We start from the raw sequence: 12,395 nt of genomic DNA on the forward strand, positions 1-12,395 counted from the left end.
CTCTCTGCCTCCTCCCTACCGCCCAGTCTCTCTCTGCCTCCTCCCTACCGCCCTGCTTCTCTGCCTCCTCCCTACCGCCCCGCATCTCTGTATCCCCTCCCTACCGCCCTTTGTCTCTATCTCCCACAAATATTAAACCCCAGAAAGGCGTGAAGGGGTTAAGGGGGTGCAGCCCCTTCACACGGTGTGAAAAGCGCCCGTAAGGCGCGATGAAGCACCTAGTATATATATATATATGTGTGATATCCCAGATTCACTCACCTCCCCAGTCATGTCCCTCTATTGTTACTAAAGATATGAGACGTCACTGTGACGCTCCCAGATCCCCACACCAGTCATGTCCCTGTATTATTACTATAGATATAAGTGATGTCACTGTGACACTCCCAGATCCCCTCACCTCCCCAGTCAGCAGATAGATGATCTCCAGGGTGAGATTTAGGATCCTCTCAGACATGTGACTCCCGTCCTTGTTCATCCTGTCAAAGTTGAAAAATATTGTAATGCATACCCCATGTACTAACCCCACACATATGCCCGCTGGGCGTGCACTTATTCCGCCGTGCGGGCGCATATCCGCAATTTGCGTAAAGTAGCTCCCCACGGCCATGCACCTTAGCGCGTGGTATGCGCATTTACGGTAGAGTTTGTGAACGCATAGAGGGTTATTAGAACATTACATATTTAACCCAAATAGTGTACATTTTAGATATAGCTCCCTTGTACCACATCAGAAAGTTAGAACTGTTTAAATGATTCCAGAACAAAGGGATTCACCTTTGCAGGATAAGAGGGAACAGACTAAGGCTATAAGGTGATGTTTGGTATCCAGCTGTAGGGTATTTTAAGGGAAACATTCTGGTGTTGGTTTGAGGAAGATCGCATGTTCCTAAGAATAGTTAGATGCAGAAGCAGAATATAGGTTTAAACTGTATTTACTGTATATGACGTATGTGGAGGGAAAAAGTAGGAAGGTCAGTCACACATAAATTAAACTCCCAGAGACTAAAATACAATGGCCTTATTTACACTAAGCTTTGAAATTCTATGGTGAAGGCAAACACCTTTGGTTACTAAAATAGGCAAGTTTCTATTTAAAACAATGAGTACGGAAATGTCATTGTCTCACCTGAAAGCAAAAACAAAGTGACAATACCCAGGAACCGAAGCTGTTTAGAAAATCAGAAACAATAGCTAACCATAACACAAGACCAAACAGATAGGAATTTAAGATATTAACATTCCTAGTCTAAAACCCATGGAGATAAAGGTGTTCATTTATATTCCACATCAACAGGGAATACAGGCAGTAAGAATCCTCATCACCAATAATCCGCTATACACTGGTCCAGATCCTGATTTCTTTTTGGCATTATTAGAATTCACGCTCAAACATAATTATTTTGTATGATAATTAATTTTATTTACAGCTCACAGGGTGTGCGATGTCCTGTGTGGCCCCTTCGTTTGCAAATACATTTATGTGGGAGACGGATAAGGATTTATTTTTGTCACAACCCATAATTTTGCAACATCTGGTTTTATATACTAGGTACATTGATGATTTGTTGGTAATATGGCCAGGACCTAAAAGTGAATTGGAGAAAATGATCAACGCACATAATGCATCCTCCAGCCCGGTCAAATTTACCATGGTGTTGGACACCCAGCAGATCAATTTTTTAGATCTACAGATCTCGGTTGAGAAGGGTGTGATCAGCACATCTATGTACACAAAAGAAACAGACCGCAATACTATATTAAGGTTTGACAGTTTCCATCCTAAGGCCACTATATATGGTCTACCTTATTCGCAGATGCTAAGAGTATGCAGAATAAATAGTGACCCTAGCATACGGGATAAACAACTTGACAGTATGACATCCAAATTTTCTGATAGGGGATATCCCATTGAGTTGCTACAACAGTCTCGGCATAGAGCATTGAGCAAGCCACGACAGCAACTACTGGAAAGTAAAGATAAAAAGGCCCAAGGGAACATTTTTCCATGGGTCAATCAATACAATATGGCTAGCAGATGCACCACTAAAAAAGCCAAAGAGCTGTGGCCCATTATTCAAACTGACCCAGAATTATGGATGTTTAAAAATAGTAAACTCATGCCCAGTTATACCAGCAGCAAAAATCTCAGGAGTCCACTGGTTAAATCAGATGTTTCCAAAAAAACTGTCACAGCCACACATTTTCAGACAGAAAAAAGGCTGTTACAAATGTGGATGCACCACGTGCAATTTCCTGATACCTGGAGATTCATTCCAGCATCCATATACTGGTAAAAGGATTGGTATCCGGGTTTCGGTCAATTGTAATTCCAAGTTTGTGATATATCTGCTCAAATGTCCCTGCGGTCAACACTATGTGGGGAAAACTGAATGTAGCTTTAAAGTTAGAATGACCCAACATAGGTCAGCCATTAGGGCAGCCCTGAATACGGGTACAAGTGAGCAACCTGTAGCCAGGTATTTTGCAGCAGCCAAGCACAGCCTGGCTACACTGAGGTACAGCATTATAGACCAGACCCCCTTTTCAATCAGAGGGGGTGACAGGGCCAAACATCTGCTCCAGTTGGAAACAAGGTGGATTTTAATGCTCAACACACTTAGTCCGAAGGGACTCAATGAATCCCTAGGGATGAGTAATTTTATATAAAGGACCGTTATACACAGGTTATACCTACCTTAGGGGAATTGAGGGTTCCTTTCAGGGTTAGAGATGTAGGCAATACTTTTTGGCACTTTGCTCACACCCGTGTGTGACAGACCAGTGAATGGCCATTCAGAACTGATGGAACATGGGTTCCGTTTAATATCACATAGTCTTATTCCATTATTGGATTATTTAAATAATGTAGACGTGCTAGTATTCCATTGGTCCCAAGAAAGTAGCTGATAGGCCGCACAAGCTGACAAATTGAAGTTGTGCGATCGCGGGACACTGTGCTAAAAATGTTTAATTGTTTTTAATTCACTTAGTATTATAAGGATTAGCGCACATGTATCACTGTGATATATTTATTGTTTGTAGTCTATGTTGTAGGCACTAATTGCTAGTAATTGTTCAGGCAGTGTGAATGCTAGCCTGTCTTATAATATTTTTATATGTTTTATGATGTTTTATATGATCCACTGTCTTTTATGCACTTAATAATGTGATTGCACTATTGTTGTCAGGCGTATCCTGGCAACACTCCCCCACGCCCCCCGATGACGGCATGGTGAGCGGGTATCTGGTCATGTGATCGCATCCGGGACCAGAAGCCTGGATCCCGGAAGCCGAGCGGAGGCGCGGTGAGGACGGCCAGGGAGGCGCCAGGTAAGGTATTTCAATTGTTATTTTGCACGTTGTTCACTGTGTGTGTCCTGAAGACGGGGTCCCGAACCCCGAAACGTTGAAGTAAAGCACCCGTTGGTTTCACCGTATTACTGTCTCCTGAGTGCCGCCTACTTTGTTTCTACGTATGATATATATATATATATATATATATGAATAAATATATAATTCCTAACAAATTGTAATAGCAGGAGTATGTGTGTACGTATGTATATATATATATATATATATATATATATATATGTGTGTGAATATGTGGATATATGTATATCTTGAAGATTGAAATAGATAATCATATCATGTGTGGGATCATATTGTTCAGAGTCACATAAACATTAATCTGGTGGGAATAAGAAAATCAGAAACAATAGCTAACCACAACACAAGACCAGACAGATAGGAATTTAAGATATTAACATTCCTAGTCTAAAACCCATGGAGATAAAGGTGTTCATTTATAAATATGTAATATATATATATATATATATATATATATAAATGAATAAATATATAATTCCTAACAAATTGTAATAGCAGGAGTATGTGTGTACGTATGTATATGTATGTATATATATATATATATATATATATGTATATCTTTAAGATTGAAATAGATAATCATATCATGTGTGGAATCATATTGTTCAGTGTCACGTAAACATTAATCTGGTGGGAATAAGAACATTATTAAATCTTACCTCATTAAGTTATTAATAATACCAGATTTATGATTAATGTGATGGGTTTAACTGATCATGGGGCGGGAACTCAGAAGTTAACAACAGAGACCACATCTCAAGTCCTAGCCATCGCCCACTTCTTGAACTGACCAATGGTCCCCTGTACAGGATATGTCCCACCCCCGAACCAATGGAAGAAGAGCACACAGTGTCTATTGTATTATGTTTTGATCTACTGAATAAAGAGCGAGCTGCAGGCCAGGTCACAATCACAGACTCTTAACGCTTTCAACCTGATTAGCGGAGGACCGGAACCGGGAAGCGCTTGCGAATATTCAAACGTATGTACATTGACTGTAGCCATTTACTCTGTTGTAGATTTATCTTGTTAGCCTGTAGTGTATAAACTGTACTGTTTTCCCCTTTCAAATAATCCACTGTGGTGTTAGAGCCCAGCGGTTTACTACAAAACGGTGTTGTGTCCTCATTTCCCTGCTAGGTTTTAAAGCATATAACATTACCTAACTGTATAAGCTTTTAGAGTGTATTGATAAGGTTTAAGGTGTAACATCATTGCAGAGCTTAGTTGCATAAGGTTTAAAGTGTAATCATATCATTGCATTGTATAACTATATAAGGTTTTAAGGTGTATTAAGTGGGTGCGAACGCACTGCGTGTACTTTGTACCCGCAGTGCGGCGTTTGTACGCTAAGTGCGTACACCGTACGGGACTCTGTGCGCAAATAGCGTACGAAGTACGTAGCGTGAGCTAGCGACCGCAGCAGCTCCATGGTAAAGGTGTGTTTAAAGGTATAGCTTTATGGTTTAAGATAATAACAGACATCAATCCTCAGGGAATCAGTGACGCATCTCATCCTCACGTCTAGTAAACACTCTGGTTCCTCAAAGCTCAGTGGTCTAGGAGTAAGTATAATAATCATAATAAACACCACAGAGCACACATGTAATATAGTCAAATAATAAGCACTGAGTGATCGTTAAATTCTCCTCTTATAGCCCTGGGCACACATATGACTCCCCAGTGACTAACACACACAATGCTGTATTGCTAAATGGTTATACCACACACCTCATGGCCGGGAGTCTGACACACATCTGCTTCACACTGCTCCGACTATCATCTGTTACACATGTCTGACACGGGGACATTAGGGATATTATGGGCTCTGTTTTAATATATCCTAGAAAATAAGGAGAGTTATGGTAGACTTACCATGGTTAACTCTCTTTCTGCAAGGTACATTGGGTTCCACAGGAAAACATCGGGGGTGTAGAGTGGATCTTGATCCAGAGGCACCAACAGGCTAAAGCATTAGGCTGCCTAGGATGCATTGGGGCCTCCTCTATAACCCCGGCTCCAGGCACTGTGAGCTCAGTTTCGTTAACCAGTCCAATGCAGAAGCAGGTGAGAAGGTAGATGTTAGTCACATAGAACCACATTCTCACGCCAGGAGAAGGGACCAGCGGCTAATGCCATACAAACTAGGGTAGCCATTCCGCCATTTTTCAATCCCGATACCCAGGATTGAAAAAATGGCCCGGGATTGGCTTCCCTAGTTTGTATGGCATTAGCCGCTGGTCCCTTCTCCTGGCATGAGAATGTGGCGTTTACCTAGGTGGCCGCCCCCTCGCCCCACCCCGCCCTGCACATATAACTCACCATTTACCGGAGGCGGGCAGGGAAATACTGTAAACACTGCTGCCGGCTCCAACCAGCAGCTAACAGCGCAGCGTGACCTCTCACGCTGCACTGGGGACCCGGAAGCAGGAAGCCGGGCAGCGTTTGAGCATCCTGTGGACGCTCAACGCTGATCCCTCAATCCCCGGGATTAGAGCTTCCAATCCCGGGATTGAATCCCGGCCATTCTTGGGCCTAAATCCTGCGATCCCGCCGATCCTGATCCCGGGATTGGCCACCATAATACAAACCCATAGAAGTTAGTTATGTCAGGATGGACATCCTGTGGAACCCAATGTACCTCGCAGAAAGAGAGTAAACTATGGTAAATCTACAATAACTCTCCTTTTCTGCAGCGGGGTACATTGTGTTCTACAGGAAAAAACTGGGGATGTCCTAAAGCAGTTCCTCAAGGAAGTGAATGCGCCTTAGTGGGTATGAGAACCCGGCGTGCAAAGGAAGCATCCTGGGAGGCGGAATAATCAAGGGCATAGAACCTAATGAACGTGTTCACTGAGGACCACGTAGCCGCCTTGCACAATTGTTAAGCAGACGCGCCATGGTGGGCCGCCCAAGACGGTCCAACAGACAGCGTAGAATGGACTATAATATAAGCAGGAGTTGGGAGACCAGCCTTCGCGTAAGCTTGTGCAATCACCATTCTAATCCAACTGGCCAAGGTTTGCTTATTCGCAGGCCAGCCAGGTTTGTGGAAACCAAACAGTACGAAAAGGGTATCTGACCTCCCGATAGAGGCAGTACTCTCCACATATATACGGAGAGCCCTTACCACATCCAAAGACCTGATTTGTCCTCCAAAGAGCGAAGAGATAAAAGCCGGGACCGCAATCCCTTGGTTGAGGTGAAAAGATGACACCACCATAGGCAAATAAGCTGGGCGCGTTCTAAGAACTGCCCGGTCATGATGAAATATCAGAAAGGGTGGACGAAAGGACAATGCGCCTAAGTCCAACACCCTTCTAGAAGAGGCAATAGCCAGTAAAACAGGACCTTGGCTGTGAGCCACTTAAGGTCCACAGAATGAAGAGGTTCAAATGGAGACTCTTGCAGGGCAAACCATACCAACAAGGCAGATATGTGAACCTTGAGGGAGGCCAGACGAAGACCTAAGTCCAGGTCTTGTTGCAGAAAAGCCAGAATTCTGGAAGTTCTGAATCTGTATGCATCAGAATTCTTATCAGCACACCAGGTGAAATAAGAATTCCAGACCCTATATTAAATCCGCGCAGATGCCGGTTTGTGGGCTTTCAACATAGTTTGTATAAATGCCTCAGAGCATCCCTTGGCCCTCAGGAGTGATGCATAGAGAGCCACGCTATCAAAACCAGTCTGGCCACGTCTGGGTAGAGAAGGGCCCTGTACGAGGAGGTCTGGGTGCTAAGGAAGTAGCAGGAGACGCTCTCTCAATAGACCCTGCAGGTCTGAGAACCAATGCCATCTGGGCCACACCGGAGCGACTAGAAGTTGTTTTCCTCCTTGCTTGAACTTCGCAGGACCCTGGGCAGGAGTGACACTGGAGGGAATATGTAGGGCAAGCAAAAGTTCCATGGAATGGCTAGTGTGTCCACGAACACTGCTTGAGGATTGCTGGTCCTTGATCCGAACACCGGAACTTTGTGATTGTGTCGAGATGCCATCAGGTCTACATCTGGTGGGCCCCACATGTCCACTAGTAGTTAAAAGACTTCTAGATGAAGACTCCACTCTCCGGCGTGCACGTCCTGATGACTGATGAAGTCCGCTTCCCAGTTTAGGACACCCGGAATGAACACTGCCAATAATGCTGGAAAATGGCGCTCCGCCCAACTAAGGACCCTTTTGACACTTCCATCATTGCCATGTGGCTTTGAGTGCCGCCCTGATGGTTTATGTATGCCACCGTGGTGGTGTTGTCTGACTGTATTTGAACAGGCCTGTTCTGTACCAGAGGAAGGGCGGGAGTTATTGCGTTGAAAACTGCCCACAGCTCCAGAATGTTTATTGGGAGGAGTGATTTCTGGCATCTGTTGTCAGCAAGACACAGTCGGGGATCCAGAAGGGACGGACCCTGTTAATTTGCTGGTCCTGTAGCCACAAGGTCAACGACAGACGAACCTACGGAGTCAAAGTGATCATGTGAGATCTGATTCGATGAGGTAGGCCATCACACTTGGAAAGGATTAACCTCTGCAGAGGGCGGGAATGTAATTGAGCGTACTCCACCATGTCGAATGCCGACACCGTTAGGCCAAGTACTTGCATTGCCGAGTGCATTGACACTCTGGGACAATAAAGGAAGCATCATATCCTGTCCTTAAGCTTCAGGACGTTCTCCGGGAACAGAAACAGTCGCTGACTGTGTGTGTCCAGGAGTGCCACCAAATGCACCATGCTCTGTGCTGGGACCAGCAAGGATTTCTTCCAATTGATGAGCCACCAATGGGCTTGTAGGAAGCTTATTGTCAGTTGCAGATGACGGAGGAGGACATCGTGGGAGTTTGCCAGAATCAGCAAGTAATTCAGATACTGCAGGATCCTGGCAACGGAGATGGGCCGTCATTACAGTCATAACCTTGGTGAAGAGCCAATGAGCCATAGCCAGTCCAAATAGTAGAGCCTTGAACTGATAATGGAGGTTGCCAATAGCAAACCGCAGATACTGCTGTGACTTGGCAATATGTATATGCAGGTATGCATCCTGTATATCCAGGGATACCATATAGTCTCCAGGTTCCATAGCAAGTTCAATTGAGTGCAGTGTTTTAATGCAGAACTTGGACACTCTCACAAACTTGTTCAGTGATTTGAGGTGGAGTACAGGCCAGAAAGACTCATTGGGTTTCGGGACTAGAAACAGGGTCGAGTAGTATCCTCCTCCTCCTCTCTGGGACAGAGGTACCGGCACTACCACTCATGTATCCAGGAGGAAACGCACAACCAGTTGTAGAGCTTGCACCTTCAACGGATCCGAAGGAATAACTATTGTGCAGAACTGGTGAGGGGGACGTCTCTTGAAAGAAACTGCGTATCCGTGAGAGACAACTTCTCGCACCCATGCATCTGAAGTGGTCTATAAACAGACCTGGGTGAAATGCAGAAGTCGGCCTCCCACCCTGGGGTCCCCGCATGGGGAAGACCGGCCCCATCATGCGGTAGCCTTGTCTTGTTTGGAAGCAGGCTAACGGCCCGCCCAGGACTGCGTTGTCTTGGGCTTAGTGGTTTTGGGAGCACGATATTGTATCAGGTATGCCTGACCTTTTGCTTTCCCTTGAGGCCGAAAGGAACGAAAAGTGGTACCTTTAGCCTTCTGTGCAGAAGGATTAGTATTTGGGAGAAAGCCGCCAGTTCAGACACAATTCTATTTAGGTCTTCCCCAAACAAAATATCCCCCTTAAAGTGGAGTACCTTCAAGGTCTTTGTGGAGTCTAGGTCCACCTTCCATGACCTCAAGCACAGAATAGGGTAAGCCAGGACAGACGTGGTCGACGCCTTGTCAGCCAACACACCCACCTCAGAGGACGCCTCCTGAATGTAATAGGCGACAGTGGTAATGTGAGACAGGTATTGTCTGGCATTGTCAGATATATCCTCGGGCAGCTCTTTCTCTAATGCCTGCACCCATGCTTCAATTCCTTTTGCAGCCCAGGAGGCCGCAATAGTGGGTCTATGTACAGCACCTGTAAGGGAGTAAACAGATTTCAGGCATCCCTCCACACACTTATTTGTCAATTCTTTCAGTGAAGTGACAGTGGTGACAGGCAGAGTGGACGACACCACTAGGCGGGTGACATGAGAATCCACCGGCTGTGAATTTCCCCACTACATAACTCTGCAGGGAAAGGATAGCGAGCTAAAACCCGTTCAGACAGAGGGAATTTCTTCCCTGGATTAGACCAGGGTTCCCGTTTGATGTCCACCAAATGGTCAGAATGGAGTAATAGATTTTTAACCATCTTCTGCCATTTAAACATAGCAGTTTACTTAGCTACAGTAGTGGAATCCTAATCATCAGTGATTTGTAGGATCTGCTTAATAGCAACCACTAGAGCAGGGACATCAATTTGCAATGGAGAATCCTTGTCAGAAACACCTGATTCAGTGTGTGACAGGACAGTATGCTCCCCCGCCTCTTCAGATGAAACTTCTGAGAGATTTGTGGATTGTGAGGAGGAAGCAGCCCGCTTAGATGACCCAGAGACACAGGAGTGACCTGGAGTAGGTTTTTGTCTGACCAAGGAATGATTTAACTGCTGCAAATGAATAGACAAATTTTGCGCCCAAGGCTGATTAACCATAGGAGCAATTTGTGGCTGTAGTGGCACAAGTGGTACCATAGGGGGTGTAAGGTGTTCCATCAGAGTACCCAGTAGGTTTGAGAATGCAGCCCAGGGTGGCTCCTGATTAGTTACAGAAGCTGCGGACTGACTGGGAGATGTATGACACACAGTACACAGACCATCATGCAGAACTTCCCTCTCTGGTAAATCCTTGGCGCCTGCTCTGCATGATGCAGGAGCATCCACAGACTTACTGCCCTTCTTGTTAGACATTGTACACAAATGTAACACAGAGCGATTTAGTACGATAAAGCCAGACAGAGTATAACACCTGCTAATAAATCCGTTAGGATGTAACTGAATATCCAGTACACAACATCTGCAAATAAATCCGGTATTATGTAAGTGAGTACACAGTAGAATACACGTATTGGGTAAATACTGTGACGCACCATATATATGACCCTGACGCACCTAGTCCCTTAGGGTACAGAATATAGTTATAGTGATATCTGGGAAACAATGAAAGTGAAACCACACAGCAGATACAGGCACACACAGTCACAGGCAATGCATATAATTATTATGACAACAAAACTGCACTGGACTAGTATATGTACAGATTCTATATATAGATAGATAGATAGATAGATAGATAGATAGATAGATAGATAGATAGATAATTTTCTTAACTAACGCTGACTGTATAGAGACATGTAGAATACTCAAGTGTTTGTAAAGTCACAGCGCTGTATACAGATGGCTTTACTAGGGAGACCTCGCCCTGCAGTCTTGGAGACCAGCAGCAGCTAAACGTGTTTTTTTTATGACGGGTCCCGTCTGTGGATCCTCTTACCTTCTCCCCGTAGCAGCTACACAAACCAGGAGAGCGTCTGCGACCGTGTGCCTAAAGCCGTAGCATCTCCACTGCAAGTACCCGGGAACAGGCCGCAGGAGTATGCGACACCGCTAGGGAGGTGATGGAGCCGCAGCTCTGAATGTCACACTGACATATCAGCGCCGCGGCCCCTGAAATCTTCTTAGAAAGCTTTTTCAAGGCTGCCCAGCGCAGCCCCCCAGTTAAGAGACCTGCTGCTGCAGGAACCAACTCAAAACTGAGCTCACAGTGCCTGGAGGCTGGGTTATAGAGGAGGCCCCAATGCATCCTGGGACAGCCTAAAGCTTTAGCCTGTTGGTGCCTCTGGATCAAGATCCACTCTACACCCTCGATGTTTCCCTGTGGAACACAATGTACCCTGCTTCAGAAATATTCAGTCCCTACAATTACATATAATATTATTATTATTATTATTAATACACTAATGGCTGCTCCCCCTGTATAAAAATAATAACAAGACACCCCAATCCACTCTCCCTGTATAGTAATAATAACAGGATACACAGGCAGCTCCCCCTCTATAATAACAGGACACCAAAGGCAGCTCTCCCTGAATAATAATAATAATAATAATAATAATAATACACTAATGGCTGCTCCCCCTGTATAATAATAATAAGAACAGGATACCACAGACATCTCTCCCTGTATATTAAAGACAGGACATCCCAGACCACTATTCCTGTATTGTAGGACATCACTCCCCCCCCCCCTATAATACTAGTAACAAGACACCCCAATCCACTCTCCCTGTATAGTAATAATAACAGGACACCAAAGGCAGCTCTCCCTGTATAATAATAATAATAACAACAACAACAACAGGTCACCACATGCCGCTCCCCCTGTATAATAATCATAACAGGACACCACAGGCTGCTCCCCCTGTATACTAATCATAATAGGACACCACAACCTGCTCCCCCTGTATAATTATAACAGGAGACCACATGCTGCTCCCTCTGTATAATAATAACAGGCCACTGTCCCTGTATAATCCTAATAACTGGACACCACAGGCTGCTCCATCTGTATAATAACGAAAGGACACCACAGGCATCTCCCCCTTTATAATAATAATAATAATACTAGCAGGACACCACAGGCTGCTCCCCCTGTATAATAATAATATTAATAATAATAACAGGACACCACAGGCTGCTCCCCCTGTATAATAATAATAATGACAGGACACCACAGGCTGCTCCCCCTGTATAGGAAGACGCCATTACCTGACGGTTGATGGTAGATTCAGAACCAATCATTACCTGACCTCGACCGACAGTGAGAGGCTGCAGCAATCGATGATCACCCACTTCCCGTGTGTGGAACGCACAGGCCGGAAGTAAGGTGGACCGCACAGGCCGGAAGTAGGGTATGATTGGCACAGGCTGCTTCATGGTGTCTGGCCCCTCTCCTCCCACACTCAGGATACAGCACCTCCGTCTGTAATAAGTATTACCATACAAGTCTTCAGTGCAGGAGGCCGG

At 45.1% G+C, this 12,395-nt stretch overlaps 1 protein-coding gene across 1 annotated transcript in view; it reads right to left on the reverse strand.

Moving 5' to 3' along the window:
• The window catches only part of LOC135057079 (uncharacterized), a 174,040-nt gene that overhangs the window by 40,933 nt on the left and 120,712 nt on the right, over positions 1-12,395 (reverse strand). The window contains 2 exon segments of the mRNA XM_063962977.1: positions 401-479; positions 10,864-10,976. Of these exon segments, the coding sequence (XP_063819047.1) occupies positions 401-479; positions 10,864-10,976 (192 nt within the window).

The sequence above is a fragment of the Pseudophryne corroboree genome, chromosome 3, assembly GCF_028390025.1.
Source record: "Pseudophryne corroboree isolate aPseCor3 chromosome 3, aPseCor3.hap2, whole genome shotgun sequence".
Classification (NCBI taxonomy): Eukaryota; Metazoa; Chordata; class Amphibia; order Anura; family Myobatrachidae; genus Pseudophryne; species Pseudophryne corroboree.